The sequence below is a fragment of the Alosa pseudoharengus genome, unplaced genomic scaffold (assembly GCF_046254945.1).
Source record: "Alosa pseudoharengus isolate Yale_2024_CS ecotype anadromous, Long Island Sound unplaced genomic scaffold, YU_APseudo_1.1 YU_APseudo_1.1_scf_12, whole genome shotgun sequence".
Lineage (NCBI taxonomy): Eukaryota > Metazoa > Chordata > Actinopteri > Clupeiformes > Clupeidae > Alosa > Alosa pseudoharengus.
The window spans coordinates 15,888,733-15,911,571 of NW_027468587.1; the positions used below are offsets into that span (position 1 = coordinate 15,888,733).

General features: G+C 41.3%; 1 protein-coding gene across 6 annotated transcripts; it reads left to right on the forward strand.

Annotated features, from left to right (window-relative positions):
- Positions 1-1,179: 1,179 nt before the first annotated feature.
- On the forward strand, positions 1,180-21,534 carry LOC143119033 (uncharacterized). Of its 6 annotated transcripts, none has more exons than XR_012986241.1 (5): positions 1,180-1,604; positions 4,187-4,276; positions 17,897-17,994; positions 18,187-18,345; positions 20,956-21,534. XR_012986241.1 is itself a non-coding variant. In XM_076280248.1 (5 exons), the coding sequence occupies exons 1-5, from the start codon at positions 1,227-1,229 to the stop codon at positions 21,140-21,142; spliced, it is 846 nt and encodes a 281-aa protein (XP_076136363.1). In that variant the 5' UTR covers positions 1,180-1,226; the 3' UTR covers positions 21,143-21,534. The 6 variants fall into 6 exon arrangements, 1 of the variants encoding a protein (XP_076136363.1); XM_076280248.1 differs by having other exon boundaries at positions 18,253-18,345; XR_012986245.1 differs by lacking the exon at positions 4,187-4,276.
- Positions 21,535-22,839: the final 1,305 nt, after the last annotated feature.

A 22,839-nucleotide genomic window follows, 5' to 3' on the forward strand; every position in this document is an offset into this window, starting at 1 on the left:
GAACAGGTATGATAAGGGATCAGATTCCAAAAATAATTCCGTGGAAATGCATGGATTCCAGTTGCTGCTACTGGAAGAAACTGTAATCCATGCATTTCCACAGAATTATTTTTGGAATCTGATCCCTTATCATACCTGTTCCTTCTTACTCGTCGCTCGACTTATCGTGACTAAATTCAAGATGGCTGCAAACGCTAAACTTCGTGAAGGTACTGTCTGTATAAATCGTCTGTAAGTAAACTACCAGTGCTTTTTCAAAGTTCTCAATGTCTCGTTTTAAATGTCAGGGCCCTCGGAAGTCTACCAATGAAGTGTGGAGATACATTGAGCCTCGTAAATGGTGTAAAACAGTGATTTATTTGCATGGCTATGCCGATGCCGAGGCACCACCATTGACCGCCTTGTTGGTAGCATCGGCTAACTAGCGCCAGATTTCGGAGTGCAGGGGACAAGCCGAGATGGGCTATGAGACATACGTTCACACTCAGTATCATGTTTCAAAACACTTTAGGTCAAAATCACACCGGAATTCTCCTTTAACAATCTTTGCATGAACTACGACGAAGTATCTTGCTCCGCCTTAACGATCTTTGCTATAGACTTCTCCAGAATATATCCCGCCTCCTAACTTCCGTATCCATCCAACTTCCGGGCGTGGATTGTCTATGGGAAATAACATGGCGTTTTGAAAGATCGTACCTGTCAAACTCTGTAGGTGACAAATTAAAAAAAGCTGCTGGGCAGATTGACCTACACACTTCTGCCATCTAGTTTCCACTGGATTTTTTGATTTTCGGTGCCGTTTAAGTAGTATAGTCTATAGTATACTACTTAAACGGCACCGACAATCAAAAAATCCAGTGGAAACTATATGGCAGAAGTGTGTAGGCCAATCTGCCCACCAGCTTTTTCAACTTCGCTACCTACAGATGTTTTACCGGTATGATATTTCGAAACGCCATGTTATTTCTCATTGACAATCCACGCCCGGAAGTTGGATGGATACGGAAGTTACGGAGGCGGGACTTATTCTGGAGAGGTCAATTTCCTCGTATTTGAGGCGTGGTTTACGAATGCCCAGAGCCGTTTATTGGGCGCTACGAATGTCTGTCAAATGCGCCTGTTCCTAGCTCATAGCCAATCGTTTCAATTATACCCGATGACGTATGTAGAGCGACAGAAGTTCTACGCGGAAGAAGGCGATCGGTCAGAGTTATGTGTACAAGATGTCGTTCAACGACTATTGCCGTTTGTGCAAGGCAAACATGAGAGTAGAAGGTATATATGGCCACTCTAGAGACATGTTTTTATCGAAAAAAACACCGAGTTTATCTGAGAGGTTAGCGTTGTTAGGGGTGACAGTTGCACAGGAGTCAGGGCAATCAACAAGATCCTGCCAGCGTTGCTCCTCCCGAATTACCAGACTGGAAAGGGACTTGCCTACATTCAAGAAATGGGAAGAAGAGTTCCGAAACACAGACAGAAACATAGCAGCGAAAAGGCAACGCGAGCCTACACCATCGAAGACCCCGCGGGCTTTGAAAAAAACCTGCCCAAACCCACCGAGTCCACGTCCCAGCTCCACCAGGAAAACCACCACTCAGGTATACGTTTAATTGTCTGTTCAATCGTTCCAGCTTCTTTAATTACATACACTTAACTAAATGATGTAACAGCCCATTAAAATATCACGATAAGCAGCCTAGCAGCTCTTGTATGGCTCTGCCTTATTGAACTCTCTGACAATAACTTGTCATTGGAATCCAATAGAAAGTGAACGAAGTTAACGGTTTGTTATTTATTTAGTTGTCCCAGACAATCTAGAGAGGGGAGAGCATTTGACTTCCCCATCCCAGTTGAATCGCGCGCGCAAGGCAGCATGGGAAAACCCAGGCTATAACATGTGTGGACTTAAATGTAAAAACAAATAACAGGTAACATACATAATAATACATTATTTTTTTTAGAAAGCATTAATAACCTTTTATGTAAACAGCAAAGGAGATTGTAAAAAGTATAGCATTTCTTCAGTGTCTTCATCTGAATGGTTTTGTGTGTGTGTGTGTGTGTGTGTGTGTGTGTGAGAGAGAGTGGGTGAGTGAGTGAGTGTTACGGCATTGGATGTTGTGCTGCGTCCCAGCAAAGATTCTAGAACTCCGCTCTTCAAGCCTGTCTCAAAAAGAAGGACAAATATGCATCCTGCTTGATGTTGTGCAGGACGCAGGACAGGGCATTGAAAATCAGGGCCATCCTCCCTAAAGCAGGACGTCTGGCCACCCTAAAGCCTATTCAGTTTTAATTTCTTAGCATTTGTTGTGATTATATAATCAAATGACACTCATGATAACTTGAAATAGAAGGACAGAAAATAGGAATGACGTGATTGATGTTCACAAACACGAATTTCACGAGACAAATTATAACAAACTGTTCCGTAAAAATACATTCTTGCCATGTTTAGATGTTGCACTTTTACCCTATCTCTGGCAATTTATTTTTGGATGACTGTAGATAGTTGTACGATAGGCTAAATACATACATATAACCTATGTTTCCAAAGACAGTATAGGCTACACCAGTGGTTTTCAAAGTGGGGGCCGCGAGGGGGTGCCAGGGGGGCCTTAGCAAGTTGGAAGGAAAAATAAAAGGAACAAATAAATACATTTGAACATTTAAAATATACCTATTACTATGAGGGTTGTTATACAATGTCATTATAATATTGTGTCGCATATCTGGACATTATATTTTCAATGATAATGACTGAATAATAGTAGAGCGATAGCTCTCATATAGCAGAAAGCCCCAAATACAATTTTTACACACTGTATGCTCTATCGCGAAGTGCTTGTGGCTAAATAATTATTAGGATTAGCTTAATGTATTTTTACATTTGCCGTAGTATTGTTGATGGGTTTAATAACACATTAAGGGGGTCCTTGGCCAGAACCTAGTGGTATTTGGGGGGCCTTGTCGTGGAAAAGTTTGCGAACCCCTGGGCTACACCATAGGCAATCTTAAGAAAGGTGGGGGATGGAAAAGAGTCCATGGGGGGTGTGTTGTGGAAAAGTTAGATGGAGAGAGATTCCTGTAACAAATGGTATGGTAATGGCATTTCAAATGACATTGAAAAAGGTACCTTAATGATACACTTCAATTTATAAAGGAACGAAGTATAAAAAGAAAAACACAATTTATCAGATGGATTACCCAAATAATTTATAACATTTATTCGAGGGCACATCTATTCCCAGAACTATAATGGGTGTTAAATATTCCACAACCACTAAATGGCAGCATGACACAGCACATAAAGTATGCGTGTCGCTGCGATCTGAAGGATGGCGTGGTTGAATATCCACTTCTCCTGCACTTCGGGTCTAATAGCGGGTGAATTGTATGACCACCAGATGACGCCATTTCACTGCTCCTCGGGCCTATAGATAAGGGTTAGGCTATAACATAGGCTATAATGTAAAAATAGGGCCATATATAATGTTGACTTTTTAAGATGGGGGAGAGAGCTGAACATATTACACTGAACTAACTGGATGTCATTGGTCGCAAGGACTGTTAACGGGTGTATCCACAATACCTAGTCCCTATGGTGAACGATGTAATAGTATATAGTGCTGCTGCTTCTGATGTGCAAGACAAGACAGGGTATATATTCATAATGTGACAGCATGTATTTATCATTATGTTACAACCTCTGCACAACTACTATTGATGTTAAAAGAACAAAACAAGACATCTTCAAATGTTCATTGCTTAATACATGTGTTATAAAAACAGAATCCTTGTCTGCTTTCTGTGTTTTTGTATGCACCTGTCAACAGGGGTGTAAAGACATATTTGTTCACTGTGCACTTAGGCTGTTCTGAGTCATTTTTTGTATGTTATAGTATTTGCTGATTTCCATTTATTGCCCATTGATATTGCATTCACATTATTGTTTATTATTGCTATTCTCCTTATTAATGTAGTGTCACCAACATTTAAAATAATATCAACTGACATTGTTATTCATAGCCATATTTATTCTGCTCTTTTAGGGTAACTGCTAATACAGTGCACATATTTATATTTCATTTATACTACTCTAAACCACCTTCTGAAAATCAACTGTATAGTAGTGTCTCACTGCACCATATTTCTTGACCTGTCTCACCACCTATATGTGTAGGGTCAATGGCGGCGTCCAAAGAATATTTCGCCGGATGACGTGACCGCGGTCCCTCCTGGAAGACGTAAAATTCGACGCAGCATCACCAAGGTATCCAGTGACCGTGCAGAACAGCCTGATTTTCATTACAGGCATGTTGCCCACCAGTTACTCCGGGAGCAACAACAGTTAATGATATGGTTTATTGTACTAGCCATGTTTTCATAACCTAACTCGCAGATGAATTTCGTTCCGCCTTGCTCCGCTTAACCTGACTCTCGCCAGATGGGCCTTATCAAAAATTCTTGCATATGATTGAATAAGCCACTTGTCCGTCATCTTTATTGACGTACAACTTCAACCACTCACATCGAAGCCAACCCGTGACGCTGATTAGAGCGACGCAGGGAAAACCAAAACGGAACAGCCAACATCTTTTGGATATAGCAGCAGTGCAATATAAGCGCAATGTCGGTAAATGATGAATGTCGTCTGTGCAATCAAAATTTGCGGATAAAAGGCAACATTGTGCACAGCAAACTTATTTTTAACAAAGAAGCCAACCAAAAAAGTATAAACGAACGACTTACAGAACTAGGTTTAACATTGTTACAAGTTCAGGGAAGATCATTTAGGATATGCATGCGGTGCTTTCGCTTGATCGGCAGACTCGAAGATACTCTGGCAACTTTTAGAGGATGGCAAAAAGCAGAAGAAGAACGGAGTTCTGAACAATCAACTTCATCAGAAACATTAGTGAGTGCAAAGGCGCCTGCCGCACATAAACGGGACAGGGAACCGACTCCGTCGAAATTGCGTCCCCAACCCCGAACACCTACTGCTCCCCCAGCTCCTAAATTGTTGAGGCCAACAACTGAGAACAGAGCTCGACAAAGTGTCACCGAGGTAAAGTACAAATCGTGAAGAGACTGTTGTGGCAGTATTTTTAGATGTGGAAAATGCATATGACATGCTATCGGTAGAGGAGGGTCTTTTAATCAAAATGCATATGTTAGGAATTTGGGGAAATATGTTTAACTGGGCAATTGACTTTTTAAATAATGGAAGTATTCATGTTTAAATAGGGACAGAAACATCTAGAAAGTGTTTGGTAGAAAATGGGACACCACAGGGTAGTGTTATTAGTCCATTGCTGTTTAACACAATGATTAATGGTGTTTTTTCTAATGTTCTGCCATAAATTGGGAAGTCACTATTTGCAGATGATGGTAGCCTATGGAAAAGGGGGGGAAATGTGAAGTATACCCTGAAGAAGGTACAGGAAGCTCTAACCCTAGTGGAGGATTGGGGAAGGAAATGGGGGGTTTTAGATTCTCTATTGAGAAGACTAAGGTTATGTTTTTTACTATAGGAAGAAAATAGATTGAAGTATAAAATTGGAGCTGTATGGTAGGAATTTGGAAAGGGTTAAAAGTTAAACATTTGTTGGTGTGGTGTTTGACACAAGACTTAGATGGAGGGGTCACATATAAAATGTAATAGACCAGTGACCGATAAATAATATAAACAATAAACCGGGGTCCTCGGAGGTACTGCAGGGGGTCCGCCAAACTATTTCATCTGAAGCATTTTTTTCCTCTTAAGAAAAATGAAAAACGTCCTATATATGCTACATAAACATAAACAAAACGTAGAAAAGATTATTTGTATTAGTTTAAAAAATATCATATAGGCTACATATGAGTCTTCATGCAATCATGTGATCACTGTGGGAACATGCACCATTTAGTTAGTGTCAAAACCAAAAGAAGTGACGTCCATCTGCCCCAGAATCTCTAGGGTCAGACAACCTCTCACTAGGTAGGCTATGAGATATTACCAGAGACTTTCTAATGAGGAGACACAGCACTCAAAAAATCCTTTATAGAAATGCATGGGGTTAGTTTGTAACGCATGGCCGTTGTCTATGTAACAGAGGTCGTCTCTCCCCTCCCTCGATCACTCTGCGTTGTGTATAAAGGATGGACGCCACAACCGACCTTAATTTTTACTGTTTATTGCTCTCTGGAATATAGGACAAAACAAACACAAATCAGGCAGGGAGCCAGCCAGTCGCGTCACAGCTGCTCTGCCTCAGGACAGTAGCAAAAGAGCGCCAGCAAGACCACGAGACACGCAGTTAACGGCGTGAATCGCCATAAAAGTACATGTGAAAAGACAATAACAAAAGTACATAAAACAAACATGGCATACCTGGAATATAGGACAAAACAAACACAAATCAGGCAGGGAGCGAGCCAGTCGCGTCACAGCTCCTGCCAATCAAACAGGTAACCCACGTTTAAATACATTCAGTCAATTCACCAGTATGAAGATCTGTAAGCTAACTAGTTAACGCCGCTACACCTGCAGCCACGTTAGCAGACTGTAGCATGTAAAACTGAGGTAATATGCATTGTGTAACGATCTAACATAAAAACAGAGATTAAACAAACGTAACTCGTATATAAGGTGTGCAACACCAGAAAACAGTTGTTTGTGAAAAATGCACAATACAAGTATATAAAAGATATGATGTATTGTATGCAAGACTCCACATACCTCTGCCTCAGGACAGTAGCAAAAGAGGCAGAGGAGGGGGCTACATGAACACTTAAGGGGTCTTCAGCGTGGGAACCAACCCCTGCCACACCCAAGCCACACCCCCCTACAACCTACTGTACCTCAGAGGCGTGGGAAACTACAAAATATGTCCATAGAACTTGTAGACACGATGGGGAAATTCAGGGAAGCATAATTAACCCTGCTACATCTACACATATCCCACCCCTTCCTCGGCAAAATGTCGACATGTGAATACATTGAGCCAATCATGTGGTGTGATGTGAATACATTGAGCCAATCATATGGTGTGTTGTGAAGACATCGTGCCAATCATGTGTTGTGAACTCGCCGCTGGAGAAAGCTTGGTGTCGTGAAGCCTTGCGCATGCGCATTTCTGCCGAATAGGATGCCCGATGAGTGCCCAAAAAGCGTTGCAATATGGCCGCCGAGTGGAGGGACTTGCCTAAAAGGACTTTGATATTAAATCTATACTCAAGCTGTGATTGTTATAGCTGATGATACACCGGATAATTTTTGACACAGTGCAACTAACACAGTGCAACTAATGGCAGCAGACAACTAGCAACTTTGTTAGCAAAACCACCGCTATTTAGCTAAATCCCATTCAATCTCAATGGAGTAATGGCAGCTAACAGTTTACTGGAAAAAACGATGTGTTCTTCGGTTTAAAAATAGATATTAGCTGTTTTTTTAAGCATTTGATGAAGTAAAATGTCCATTTTGGGTTTCAACATAAACACTTAGCGGAGTAAAAAGATATACAAAGCTTCTCTTTTCCCCTCGCTTCACTATCGTGACCTTGGTCTTTATTGAAAATTCAGAAGCTCACTGATGGTTGGTCATGTGATTCATTGCTAGCACTCTGATTGGATGGTCTCTTTGCCCATAAGTATCCAAATCGTTCAGATAGAAATTACGTTGCCCAATCTCAATGGGAGTGTCGCTCAGCAACAGCCCATATTGTTGTCCCATGATTAATCACCTTAAGGTAGAAAAAATGTCAATAATAAACAGAATAAATTGAAACAATCTATACATTTCCCATGTTACAGATAATGTACATGTTAACATGTGTAGGGGTGTGTTTATGTATGTGTGTGTGTCTGACACTTAGTTCCAAATATCAGGCCTATTGTTTTTTTTTTTTTTTGGGTGGGTCCATGCTCAGTGTCTCTCTCAGCCAAGGGGTCCTTGGGCTGAAAAAGGTTGAAGACCCCTGGCCTAAATCATGTCAATGTTGCAATAAAGTCATACACATGTATTAGGCTACATGACCCCAAAGCCAGGTAGCCTGTGCCAGAGAGGGTTAAAGCGGAGCTAGTAATCAAGGATCTTTGCCTGTGCATTCTAAAATGTTTTCATAGCACATTGGGTAGGCTAATCATTGGATTTAGGTCATTGCTATGCATCTGCTAAAATGTATTGTCATGTCAGTTATCTTGCCAATACAACCCACAAATAATGCCCCATAGGCAGTGCTCAATCCGAGGGGCGGGATAAACGATTGTCTTCTTTGACACGCAATAGACCTCTCCAGAATATATCCCGCCTCCTAACTTCCGTATCCATCCAACTTCCGGGCGTGGATTGTCTATGGGAAATAACATGGCGTTTTGAAAGATCGTACCTGTCAAACTCTGTAGGTGACAAAGTAGAAAAAGCTGCTGGGCAGATTGGCCTACACACTTCTGCCATCTAGTTTCCACTGGATTTTTTTATTTTCGGTGCCGTTTGAGTAGTATAGTCTATAGTATACTACTTAAACGGCACCGACAATCAAAAAATCCAGTGGAAACTATATGGCAGAAGTGTGTAGGCCAATCTGCCCACCAGCTTTTTCAACTTCGCTACCTACAGATGTTTTACCGGTATGATATTTCGCAACGCCATGTTATTCCCATAGACAGTAAAAGAAATGGACGAACAGACTCCGTCGTTTTCAATGGGAGGGCACTGAGTCAAATAGAACGATTTTTCAGTTGGTCCCCCCAGTACTGCGCAGACTCACACTTAACTTCGTGACGTTAGCCATCGAACTGAATCTTGTAACTCATATGATAGATACACAGAAATTCTTCTCACACTTCCTTCGCCTTCAAAGTCATCAAAGTTAAACATTTATTTATGTATTATTATTATCATCCTCACCAAGTCGTGTTAATGTTGAAGCTACCATACATGATCATCTTCAAAAACAGTCATGCTAAAACAAAACAAAAAAGTTATAGCCTTGAAGCTAATCTTCTTTCCACTTTTCCGACCTACGGTCAATCCATCGAAAACCTCTGAAATGATTAGTGCCGTTTTAAAAAAAAATTAGGTTTACTTTTTTATTACTATAAGGTTGCCTCTGTGTAATGCTTTACCTTAACATACGGTCGTGTATGCTAGGTTTTGCTTATGAGTTACCGTCAGACAGTAAGGTGGACTGAGCTTCTTATCCAAACAATACGGTTATCTCCCTACGGCGCGAAAGAGAGATTATGTCAAAGCTAGCTTCCCTCCAACTGAACAAGCTAACCATTCTTCTTACGGGTAACCAACGTTACGGACGAGGTAATGGAGTCTGTTTTGCCTTTGTAGTGTTTATGTAGATTACACAGAAGCTACAATATCGGCACAGGATATATGTTATATGAAGTTATGGTATTTAAAAAAAATCCTAGAATGAATAGACTTCTATGGGAGTTAGCAGAGAGGTGGTCCCTCCAGCCTACGTCGATTCTTCTACTTCCGGGAATTCGCCTGCCCCCTTGGTTATTCCCCATAGACAATCCACGCCCGGAAGTTGGATGGATACGGAAGTTACGGAGGCGGGACTTATTCTGGAGAGGTCTATAGGATCGCGTTACAACTAATCAGAGCAACGAAGATGGTGACGTAGTCAGAGCGACGGAAAAGAGTGTTCCCGCATTGTGCGTTGTTGTGGAAAAGTCTGATGGAGAGATTCGTGTAAGCCAACAAATCATATAGGCTACAGTCTGTCTATGCGGTTATGATAATGGAGCACAACGACTATTGCCGTTTTTGCGAAAAGAACTTGAGAATTGATGGCGTGCTTGTAAATTCATCAAACATCTTCGAAAAACAGAGGAAACCCCAAAGCATTGCCGAGAGACTACGGCATATTGGAGTGGCGGTAGTTAAAACACCTGGAAAGTCAAAAAGAACTTGTCAGCGGTGTCTCACCATTTTATCGAGACTTGAACGTGACTTGCCGGTGTACTGGAGATGGGTGGAGGATGAAAAGAACGAGGAAGCCTCCGCAGTAGAAACCATGCAAGGTCATTCTGATAAACGAGACCGTGAGCCTACTCCGTCGAAGACACCCAGGGCCTTGAAAAAGTTATGCCATAACCCTGTTAGTCTTGGAAGAGGTAATATTCAACGCAGCATCACCAAGGTATGTTGTATTGTTACAGCAGTGTTGGAGTAACGGAATATATGTACCGGCGTTACGTATTCAGAATGCAAACTAGATATACCGCAAAGCGATACAGAATACGACCGCCGCTCAGTCCTGTTCATCATCTCCCGCTTGTCAATTAGTCTCCATGTTCTACTCCACCCCCTACTCTTGCAATTTTTGTGTATGATTGTATGTGCGTGCCTGTGTGTACAAGTGTGCTTGCGCTTGCGCGGCCAACAACGACCCAACCTGTAAGAAAACGAAAGGACATGACTCCCGGATTATTTCACTTTTGATTGATAATCCATATCCATTTTGCGAAAAATAAAATAAAATCTGAGGGTTTCAGTTGTTAAATAGGTGAAAACAATAAATGTAGCCATGTAGCTCCATAGGACCCCATGTATTTTGGACTCGCCCGCGATCGCCATCTAGGTGAACTCTGGTGAACTGCAGCCAAATTCGGTTTGTATGGGATTAATAGAGAGTGGGGAGGCTCTCCGTAGACGGGCTCTGGTCTGGCCAAGAACCCATAGGGAGGGAAAGTAATCTCATCGCCATCTAGTGGTGGATGGGATTTTTTTTTTTTTTTTAGAAAAAATATATCTCGGTTCACATTGGGATCTTAATTTAATGCCTTCCATATGTTAGGCACTGGGGTCACCTCTATTGCTTCAAGTGGGCATACCTTATTTTTAGGATCAGTTGAATTGTTTTGAGTTTTTGTCGTAACACTGTGATGAAGAACTACAGCTGCATGTGACGTCACAGGTTTGGGCGCTTAATCTCTAACTGATCAATACGGCAATTTGCTTAACTGGCTTAACATATTTTTGTAATAACGGAACGTGATGTAAACCGCGTGGTGATGACCTTTATGTCTGGATAACTGGTGTTGTGCTTCTACTCAGATGAAGAGCTGGCAGTAAGTGTTAAGTGTCAATGCTAACCAGGCTAATAAACAAACCATGCTACCATGAGTAACGTCGAAGGGTAAAGTCACGTGACTTCTTTTGAAGTTCATTTATGAAACAAAAGGAGCAATTTAGATTTTTTTAAATAAGGCAAAATAGGGTCTGACATTTTCACAGTTAGAAGATTATTACTGTATAGACACTGAAAAATATTTTTGGTGGATAACATCGCTGATTTGGCTTCACAATATTTTTTTTTAAATAGGTCTATGGGACTTAACATTGGAGCTGCTCTTCGATAGGAACGCAACCACTTGGGGCGCTGGTTTTCACTTTCCCTCCCTATATAGCCCATTTCCAATTTTCCTAGATCGACCACCAATCAGAACCCTTGAGGCGGGTTTTACACGATGACGATAGCGCACCCTGTTGAAGAAGCCAGGTTTAAAAAAAAAAAAAAAAAAAACGCTTGTTTGAAGCTGCTATCACGTTGGTTTAAGAGTTAGACGTTTCTTAACTGCTTCCTTATGTTGGAATATGCAACATTGTACGAACATGTATGTAAGGGATGTGATCTCTGCAACAGTGGTAGGCTACTGAAAACGGTTATACGGATATTCTGTTCATTTATAGGCCTACAGTAGCTGGACACGTAGCCGACAGAAAACACATAGGCTACTTTTGAATTGGTGTGCTATGCGAGCATATCTCGAATGCTACACTTCAGTGTTTGCCTTGAAACAGTTCCGGTATAATTGTTTTGAACGTTTCAGTCTCTCGTCCCCCATTCCTGCTTTATATGTCCCGGTCAGCCAGAAAGGACGTATGAAACAAAATGGTAGTTTGAACGTGAACGGTTTTGTTCAGAGCTGAAAATGCAATTGTGTTTGACAAAGGGCAGATGTAAATTGCTAGTGACAAAATATTAGCTTTCAGTGTGGCACGATGTCTTATAAAAAAACTAGCCTACGATTAATTAAAAAGTGGTTAATTCTTCCTGCTTCTCCCTACAACCAGACAGTGTTGCAAATTGTGTGTTTCCGTCACTCTGTCTCTTTCATTGCTCTGATTGGTTTTTGGCCTCTCCTATTGCGTCTGAGGCATTTTGATGGGCGTCCGTTTGGGAACGCCCTTTGGAAAGGGCTACAAATTTCTTACATCTAAATAAAACATGGGTGACATCCTCCAAGACTTTACATTCACAGCATGCCATTACTTTTATTTATTAAGGATAAGGTGGCAATAAGTCCTGTGTGGCCCAACCTCAATCTGGTTATAACAACTTCTTCATGCTTATTAAGTCCCAATGAGATGGTTCTTTTCCCTCCAACATAGCTCTGGTTGACCACTAGTGATGTGCGGGCCAGGCAGGGCTCGAAATTAACGATGTCCCGACGTCCCGGGGACCATAAAAAATGCTTCCGGGACACAATAGAATGATGTCTGGGACAACTCTGGGACAGTAGAAAAAATGGCAAAGCAAATTTCAAAATAGGTACTTTTTTCCCTAAACTGTTCACATGGGAATCTAAACGTATCTTTCTCGTCTGAATAAAATTCTACAAAATTTGACATGGCGTGACGGGCAGCTGGCAAAAGCAGCGTTAGCCAGCTGATGATCTGTAAAGAAGCGGTTTTGTACACGCAGCCTTACAACACTGTTTAGGCTACAGCTCTTCAAATCACTGTAGGCTACAATGTTATTTTTGGTACAAATATAGTAAGATACCCATATGGGCTGGGTGCTTGCGTTTCCTTAGGAATCCGCCGTATTGGTTAAATGAATATTAAGTGACTCATAGGCCGACACAAAAATAGGGCACGGGCGGTAGGCCTAATGGGCCACTTTCCGATATAGAGGTTAACTTACCTAACTAGCAGGCAGGTAAATGGCATTTTTTTTTTCAGGACATTGTGAACATTTTTGACTGATAGCGTAGGCCTAAGGTTACACTGGTGTTCTAAAAAAACGAGATGACAGTCCTCTCTGACTAAAACGCTACGTGTTTTCTGTCAGTGACAGACAAACGTCACCAATATCATGCTGAGCTAAATAACCTAGGCCTACCGCAACTGCAAGGTAGCCTAAAACAATGAAAACAGTTATTTAAGTTAGCATTTGACATTTCGCTGTGGCAGTTCTAAGGCTAGGGGTGTCCAAACTGCGGCCCGCCACGCACTAATCCGGCCCGCCGAGCATTTATTAGTTTATCATAGATCCAGCCCGCCATGCACTTTAATGCACTGCTCTTACCAGCACTTACCAGCACTATGAAATGCTTTGCTCAGCGCAGAGGCAGACCCGTTCTTGCGCGCTCAAGTCATTGACAATAACGCATTTCATAGTGCATACCGCGTGTAATGTGATAGGCCCTTCACCGGAACCCGCGGGTCATAATCTGGCCCGCGCAACACTAGTAACCACAGTAACTGGGGGCGGTAACCACGATTATGACTAGATCCCGACTGATTGTATACCCAACACCCAATCGTCGGACTGGCGCACCTAAAATATTTCCCACCTAATATAGCCTACTTTAATGCTTACCATTACTTCGTCTGTTCTTGACATTATAACCTGCCAAACCAACCATAATAGCTTATCCTAGTAGCAAGCTATGATGACATTTTTTCCATGTTCAAATCCAAGCCCCGCCATCTTGCACTAGCCTCATATTGCACCCGTTAAAAAAACGCAGCCAGCACGCAGTATGAACACGCCATTGGAGACCCTAAAATTACTGTTTGCACAGCAAATTAAGAGTAAAGTAGGCTAAGTGCTGGTAACTTCTGTTCCTCACGGATCATGGTTCTTGATGTCTGTTGAAAGGCTATTTTCCCAAGCATTAATAGCTTACTTTGGCCAATTGCTTGCACAAAATTGCTAATTAATAGACAAAGCTTAGTTCACGTGTTGATTTGTAGACCTACAATAAAACCCATCTGGGTCATTCCACGTCAATTCAATCAGGGCCCACACACTTCTAAAAAATAAAAGCAGGTGTACCTATGTTACCCTAGCCTGGGTGCTATTCCGAATGTAGTCCCGCCCACAACATTTGAAGTCGGGAAGTTCGGTCTGGCATTGCTCCATTGTGGAGCAAGTATGCTCGCCCTAGATCGGGCGGTCCAATCAAATCGGGCTTTACGATGATGGACAGGTGAGCAACAGCGTATCACGTCATCTGAGCACGCTTAGATTAGGCTTATGTTTGAAACAAAAACGCTGTGGCTAGAAGGATACATGGCGTTTAAGATCCCATATGGAAAATGCATATTATTTAATGAAGTTTTATCACTGAAAACAATTATTTCTGAAAACTTTGGCCAAAGTTGAGATGTGGGAAAAGTCATGGTTTCACTTTCATCAAGGGAAAACAGCGCTGTTGCTTGCGAAATGTTCCCTCGTTCGTTTGAAATCTCTTGATTGACCACCTGATTGACCACCTGTTCGAGGGATTTGCGACAGCCTTTCCCAGCTGTTTAACATGTTTGTAGCATATCAGTGTTCAACAGAATTATTTAAAAAAAAAAAAAAAAGTAGGGTAGGCTAAAAAGCCTACCCTACTACCTATCTCTTAGATTTTGCTAATGAGTGTTGTAGGCTAGGAGTTATTGACTTTTACAAAAGACCAGAAAACAATGTTAATGGCATTTGTGGAGAAGAAGGATGGTTTGTGTGTTTTCTTCCTACACCTCACAGTAAGCTATTTCGTTGCTCTGATTGGTTAGGTCTATCCAATTGAGTGCAGAGGCATTCCCCCCTGTATCGGTTGAAACACGCCCCATAATTATGTCCCAATGGAGCAGTATCAGACTCATATTCTGACTAGAATTGAGTATGACTACGTCAGGCTAATGTTACCCAGGAGACACCCTGTAAAATTATTTTTTATGTAAGATCAATACTTTCCAAGATACAGCCAGTTTTACTGGGGGAGGGGGGTGTCGATTTTGTTCGGCCTCTTTTTTTTTTTTGTCAAAGTTCACAAGCCCATAGCGCAAGAACTAAACCATGTAGAAGGCTCACATTTTGCATGTTGGTACATAGTAGGAATAGTATATAGCAAAATCGTCACGTTTGGTCTGGATGATCCTGCATGGTCATAGCTGTCCCTCAAAGTTGATAAAAATGTTATTGGAGTTTTTGGCTGGGCTCTGTTTAGGCCTCACTGCCATAATGTAACATCAGACCCTATAAAACTGTAACATCAGAGTTGTTTGTTGTAGCTTTGGTTGTAGCGTAGGCTACCCCCAAAATCATTCAGTTCAGATTACTTTTTTGATATCTACTTTATTGCTAAAACATACTTACTATTTGTACGTGAGATGAACCTCTTCCGCCACAATTCCGAAAACGTTGTCTTGGAAGACCTTGGTGGCCAACATATCTCGCCATTCCTTGTAAAGAAGCCAGGATTCAGGACTCCCGTATACCAACTGGCACCGGCCGCTTCGAATGTCCTCCTGTTCGCCTTTGCCAAGTTGCATGGCCTTCAGTCCAAATTTTGTAGCCTCCTTTAACTTGTCCTCCATAAGCGCTATCAGTGGTGAGAGAACACAAGCGGGTTGTGGCATATGGCGAGTCCCATGCGTTTTCCCACCAGCGGAGCTACTTGGTAGATCAAACTTTTGCTGTATCTGGTCGGCAAAACATCAAATACATCCTTCTTTTGTGAGAATGACCTCAATGCAGTTTCTTGTTCTTTTCTCGTCATTATGTTAAGCCCGCCCACTGACTCTATACACAATGTGATTGGCCTGACAAGAGTTTTGTTTTTCCAGCTCGCAAGCCAACGAAGAGTTGCTAGAGGACGCTGCCGCTAGGGTGCGTCTAGATTTCTAGGCTAGTGTAAGACCCTTGTGAAAGAAGGATATGCAGCTTTCAAGTGACAAAAAACGGCTAATTCCCAAGTTTACATTAACACTGTTGGACATGAAAGGCCACCTGGATTACAAACAAACAATGTGACAAGTCGAAAGTGACAACGAGCCCTCAACTGGGCAACTCTGTTAGCAAAATCTAGCCTTAGTTTCCCACCTCTTATTCCCACATTAAGTGAAGTGAAGTGAATGATGATGATTTCACTAGGAAAAAGGTTTTTCCTGTGCCCATGAACGTTCCGTTAACCCCTATTGGTAACTTCTACCAGAGTCTGTTCTCTTTTTCTACTCTTTGGATCAGTGCTAGTAGGCTAATCAAATAGCTACCATCGTCCATCACAAAGAATTAAGCTAAACTTAGTGGAGAGTGACTATGTCTGATAACGACTGCTGCCGATTGTGTGAAACAAATGTACACATCCAAGGTAGAATTATCAATTCAAAGCAAATATTCGACAGTAAGGACAAAGATGAGAGTATATGGAGTCAATTGTCAAAATTAGGTCTAGTTCTGCACAACATGCTACTTCAGTCAGTCGTCGCAAATGCTGCACTGTAATTGTAAGGTTACAGCCAGCATGGACATTTTTCACAATAACAAGAAAAAAGAGACACTCAACACCTGGCCGGAGACAACACACCCTCCAAAACCCCAAGGACCGTAAAAAAAGTCCAGGAGGCTGACATACCATCACAGAGTGTGATTGAGGTGGGTAAAACAAGACAATAATGAAGTTAATGAAGATAGACCTGTACCCTAACTAGGTTATGTTGTTTGGTCCTTTGTTGTGTGGCTTCATATATACATATATCTGTAAAGCATCCTTTTATTTGGTATCAACAATAACCTTTTTTAGTAAATCAGTATTTACATCATTATCCACAATGGAGCGAATGGCTTTGCGTACAGCCAGCTCCGTTGCCATTGTTCAACTGTAAACTACATTTTCAAACTCGCTTAACTTAAACGCGCTCAAGTGAAACATAATCGTACTCAGCCACGCCTCTGTTCACTGGTTGGCATGCGTGTAAGTACTCCGACAGAAAGCATGGTTTTCTCTGCCCGATCTGTACGACGCATGCATTATATCACTTTGACTACTTTGACACTTTGGGGTCAAGCTGAACCTTAAGGGGGAGGGGATGAAATGAAACCCATTATTTTCAATGTCTTGCTCGCAAGAACTAGCTTGGTTATAGGCAAAGCGTGGCTTGGTTATAGGCAGCTTCCGGCACGTAACAGCACCGCTGCTGAAAACATTCCTAAGGGAAATACTGTACACCGATGACACACATAATAGCCTACTGAATTGATGTGCTATAATGCTGACTTAAGTGTATGTCAACAATGGTTTATTAAAGCAGTAATTATTTTGACAGTCATCATGTTCATTTTAATGAATAGGAAGGACATTTAAACCGTATTCAATGCAAACATAATTCCACAATATCTCCCATGAGTCATGTCAGCTGGTGTGCCTGGGGCCGTCTTTTCTAGCTCCTCCCAGCTGACTGGCAGATTGCGTGGACAGTCAGGTGTAATCGATTACAGTATTTAATAAATAAATATAAATTACAAGTAATTATAAAAAGGTGATGCCTAATGAGACAATTATTTTCCATAGACAGTAAAAGAATACAAGTTTTTCCTGCTGTATTCCCCATAGACAGTAAAGTTATTCCAATGAGCACTTCCGGTATGATGCGTTTGACTTCCTGGACTCGTCTCTCGTTCATCTCTCGTCTTTGAAAGACTCTAACCCCTACTGGCTCTCCTACTACTGAAGCGGAATGAAATTGAGCAGAAGTACGTAGATGGGGGAGCCAGGCTAGTGGTTCAAACAACTACAAAATGTACTTTCAAAACATCAAATGGCTGCACCCTCCTCTTCAATTGAAGTCACACTGATGAGTGTTGTTAAACATTGTGTTTTGTAGGTTGATGCCGATTTGTTCATGGAGTGTATGGAGGAGGAATTGGAACCATGGCAGCAGATACACGAGAACAGAGTTGTGAGAAGCAGAACTAAAGCAAGGTGGTTTGTCTGCTTTGGACTTTCCAGTACCACTCATTTCACAGTCTTGACTTTCTTCAGACCCCATATATCACAGCAATTCACAGACATTGGATTTGTAAATGGGATGCATTTTGACATATTTGTAATTGCCTCTATGAATGTTTACAGCATTAGATAAGGAAAGTTTCTCTTGTCTACCATCTTTTACAGTTACTAGAAAGCCTGCAGTGGTGACTTGTGTCCTTGCCCCTGCCTCTGCCCCTGTCTTTGCTCCAGTGTCATCCACTCACGTGGTGCTCTCAGGCCAAGCTTTATCTGGCAACACAGGCAGCAGCAAAGACACAACGGTGCCCCTGCTCACCAACACACGTGAGTACCTGTGGCACTCTTCAGGTCTAATGAGACATACACTGTGTACACTAGTAAGGTATGGGTGTCATGTTTACTTTGGACTGTGCAGCACTAAAGGGACTAAAGCCATTAAGATGTACTGCTAGGCTGAGGCACTGACAATAGTCATGGATTACGTTACCAGGAAGTGTACACAGAGACTGTTTCTCAAAGCCAAGGATTCGTGCTTGGAAGAACGAGTCCTGCCGAGTTAAATCCTTTAAAGACAAGGCAAGCCTCACGAGGCATTCTTCTTGGCATTCGGAAAACACACAATAGAACAGACTAGCGAGTGTGCAGGAAGCTGCAGGTGTGCGTTATTAAAAATCAATACCTCCTGCCCGCTTCTTTTTGAAAAACAATGAATGCACCAGTCATTCTCCCACGTATATAAATTAAATTATACATGTTTGATTAATTTACCAATATAAGCCACAGAGCAGCAACGATTAAGCAAAATCGTAAAGAGGAAAGTGTAATATTTAGCTTGCAAAGGCACTCAAAGTTGTCAAAATGATTTGAGCCCATAATTTATTTTGGTTACTTTGCATAGTGACAATTACACAATGTTTACATTTACATACATACAGATACGTACAGATTTTAAATCTTCCATAAATGTGCGCACAGGATTGTGGGTGTTCCAAGCGTGCAGAGGATACACGCATGCATCCTCAAATTCTCAGAAATTCTCAGAACGAAGGACTCAGTACTTAATAGTAGGGCTGCACAATTAATCGAATTTTAATCACGATCACGATTTTGGCTTCCCACGATCAAATTTGCGTGATCGAGCGATATTTCAAATGATATTTCAAATGCTCTACCCATAGAACCAACCTGGCAACCCATAGAACGCTCCGCTACAAAACAAATCAAGCTCTAAACCTGTCTGACTATGTGCCTGCATGCAGCCTACCAATGGCAGCTGTTCCCTGCACTGCTCAGCCTGATGCACTGTGGACTAGTGACATTATGTTAACTATTAGTAGGCTAGTTAGACTATACAATAAACGACGATCAAAAATAAAATGTGTGGCACAGCAGAAGGCCAAGAGCTTGTCCCTCGAAGCGGATCATCCACTGTTCGAAAATATTTCGGATTTCAGGCAAGTTAAGTTAACCAAAAATATAAGCAAAGCAGGGCTCTCAACTCATACCGTGAAACACATCACATGACGTAAACCACACATGCCTTTTTTATCATGTTAACTTTTAGTCCTTGTTTGCTTCCTCTGATAGCCTAGCCTATACTGTAATAAGAGTTGAGCTAACGACGGGATCCGTGAATTTTATTCATGTATTTTATAAGCTACATGTGCAACCTACAATGCATATGCGTTTCAAGACACAGCCTACTCAAAACGAGTGAACAATAATGAAAATGTGTTTTACATATCAACGAATTACTAAACCAGGGGTGTCTGCGGCCAGCCATGCACTTTAATCCGGCCCGCCGAGCATTTATTAGTTTATCATAGGCCGCTCGCTATTTTTTTCCAGCGATAGACGACGTGGCTACTGCAAACTGCTTTACACTCTTCTTAGAGAACGCTCTTCTTAGAGAACGTTTACAATGTCAATGTCAAAACAGCTTGTCACATCGAGATACATAGAACCTCCATTGCAGTAGATCTAACTACGTTATGCTAGTCCATTTAATTGGGGACGCATTTGAGCGTGGGAGCGATGGCAACACTAGTTCCCATTACTGACCATTTATAAACTGTGAGAGGGCACAGCCATAGGCACAGCACTAGCCATAGGCTATATTTGAGTGGAGCTGGCAAAGAGTCTTAAAGTGACAGTGCACCATTTATAAATGAATTAAACAGCATCAAATTAACAGTATTTATTAAGAAATTAATTTTCTACAACAAAATTATTTTGTCATTTAAATAATACAAAACATTATTATTATTATTATTATTATTATTTGTGTGTGGCCCGCTGGCCAATTTTCAAAACCCAATGTGGCCCTTCAGTCAAAAAGTTTGGACACCCCTGGACTAACGATTACAGTAATCTCATGAACACGAAGCAGAGCTTAAGTGGCTAATGGGGAGCGTTGGGAGGATTCCCGGTAGGCGTTTTACCAAATATTAACAAAGTAGCATGCACAAAACATTTGTTTGGAAGTTTGGAAGTCGCAGTCAAATCTATATTTGCAGTAATTTAGGGGAGTAAATGTGAGGGGAAGAATCTGGGTGAGCCAGATAGCAAGTCCAATATGTTTAGGGAAAAAATATTTTTGTCACTAAAATTAATTAATAATCGTGATAAATAATCGTGATCTCAATATTGATCAAAATAATCGTGATTATCATTTTGGTCATAATCGTGCAGCCCTACTTAATAGAATTTTAAAGCGCACCCTTGACATTGCAACAGTGCTTGGCGAGATTCGATAATGTAACGTCTTTGAAAAAGTGGCTTTAAAGGACCCATCCTTGACTTTGAGAAACGGTGATGGTCTCTCTCTCTCTCTCTCTCCCTAATAGACACATTATTTTGTAAATTAAGTGAACATATGTAAGTGATTATAGTATGGGCTCCATACGTAATGTGATGTAATCTGTGCTCCCACAGCATCTCTCCTCACCCTCATGGTTTCAGATCCGGTCACAGCTCTGCCTTCTGGTTTCCTGCTGGTTGTAAACCAGTTGTGAATACCAATACTTCCTGTTTCTTTAAAATGATGAAGGAAGAAGGAAAACTGCTCCACAAGATGGCAGCGAAGTGCAATATCCCATTGTGCTTACTCTTCAGACTATGATGGATGCTTCATTTAAAGAAAAACGGTGCTTTACTTTTCCATGATGGGGGCGTATCCTTTCTCTGACCAGTCCTTGGACTTTCCTGGCCAGGATCACTGCAGTGAGAGGCCAGGTTGGAGCTGAAGTTGTTGACAGCAACAGCAAGTGTGGACAGGTCGGACAAACATCTGATGCATAATGTTAAGCATCATGAGAAAGAAGCAGGCCACGCAATGGACATCAGTCACAACAGCGCCATTTGAAGACGGGGAAGTAGATCTCTGTTGGAAAACAGGCTGTTGACACTCACTTCTGAAATTCAGATAATGATGTCAAAAAAATAAAAAGGGATCTCTCTGAAAAACGTTTAGATGAGTAAGATTTTCAATAAAAGATACATTTCATTTCTTAATGTAGAGTGCATGTTTGAGTTGATAAGACATCAGAGACCATTATTCCATTTTATACAGAGCTTACTTATTCTTCATTGTTACATAACAGAAAAGGTGTGTAACAGTTGTCTAATAGAACAACTTTTTTAAACAAAATGCATTCCAGAGAGTAGAATTTTTAGCACACAACCATCGGCAGTTCCTCACAGACAGAAGAGGATGATGCACCGATGCCACTTTTTATTCACATGGTCACTGACTTGAGTAATGACCAAGTATTCTACATCCTTATCCAATACCGGACCTAATGCATTATTGATTTCATGGGATTTATATAATGAAGGCAAGCATCTGGAGTTGAATGCTGAGTGATCAATTGGTAAAATTGAAAAAGGAAAGGTCTGGGAAGGCTAAAACCACTTACTCATTTATGACTAGGCTTTTCATAAGCTAGCAGATGCACTGACCATTGAGTCTGAATGACTGACTTTTAAGTAATCTTTCTGGTGTTCTTTTGCTATTAAATAGGGCTGTAACGATATACGATTCGAACCCGAAAGGGTGTGAAAAGGCAGCATCGCGACACACCCTTTCTAGTGTTTCACGCACTGCTTTGCAGCTTAGGCCTACGCGGCTGCAAAAGCAACCCACAACTCCCGCTTTACTTATCGGTAGCCTACGTTGTCCAAAAACAAATAAATAAATAATAATTTCATACCTCTCCTTGCTTTCATTGTAGACTATGTGTGCAACTTTACAAAAACAGTATAGAAGTAAACCCCCTCTCCTTGCCCCGCTCTCTCGCGCTCCCTCCCTCTCACGTTCAATGAACACGCGCGACTTAAATTAGGGTGACCAGATTTAGGTTTGTGAAAAAGAGGACACTTCAGTGTGTGTGTGGGGGGGTCAACAGACATGGTGACTATGTATGATAATGAGCTTAATATATACGCGCAAAATATATTTGGATGGCAACCCATCTTTAATGTTGCATATCAATTTGATCCAAGGTGTTTATGAAAATACAAACTTTTACAGTAGCCTAGCTCTATAATTTTGAACAATCTGTTTTAGAGCTTAATAATCCTGACCTGTGAAAACAGTTGTGTTGATGGGGACTGATGTGGATATGTTGTCCATTTTCTTATATTTATTCAATCATGTCTGGTCTATAGGCCTCTTTTCAACCCATTATTGTTAGATTTTTTTTTGTAAAGCCTACATCTATCCCTTATGTTATGCCAACATATTTAATTCACCTGCATATATAGATAGAGGATTATTACAGTGCATGAAAATGCACTGTACTGTTCTTCCTAGGCTTC

Coding starts and splice junctions, on each gene's coding strand:
- LOC143119033 (XM_076280248.1), top strand. CDS start 1,227: ATGTCGTTCAACGACTATTGCCGTTTGTGCAAGGCAAACATGAGAGTA. Junction 1,605..4,186: donor CCAGGAAAACCACCACTCAG/GTATACGTTTAA, acceptor CTATATGTGTAG/GGTCAATGGCGGCGTCCAAA. Junction 17,995..18,252: donor AGAAGCAGAACTAAAGCAAG/GTGGTTTGTCTG, acceptor TCTTTGCTCCAG/TGTCATCCACTCACGTGGTG.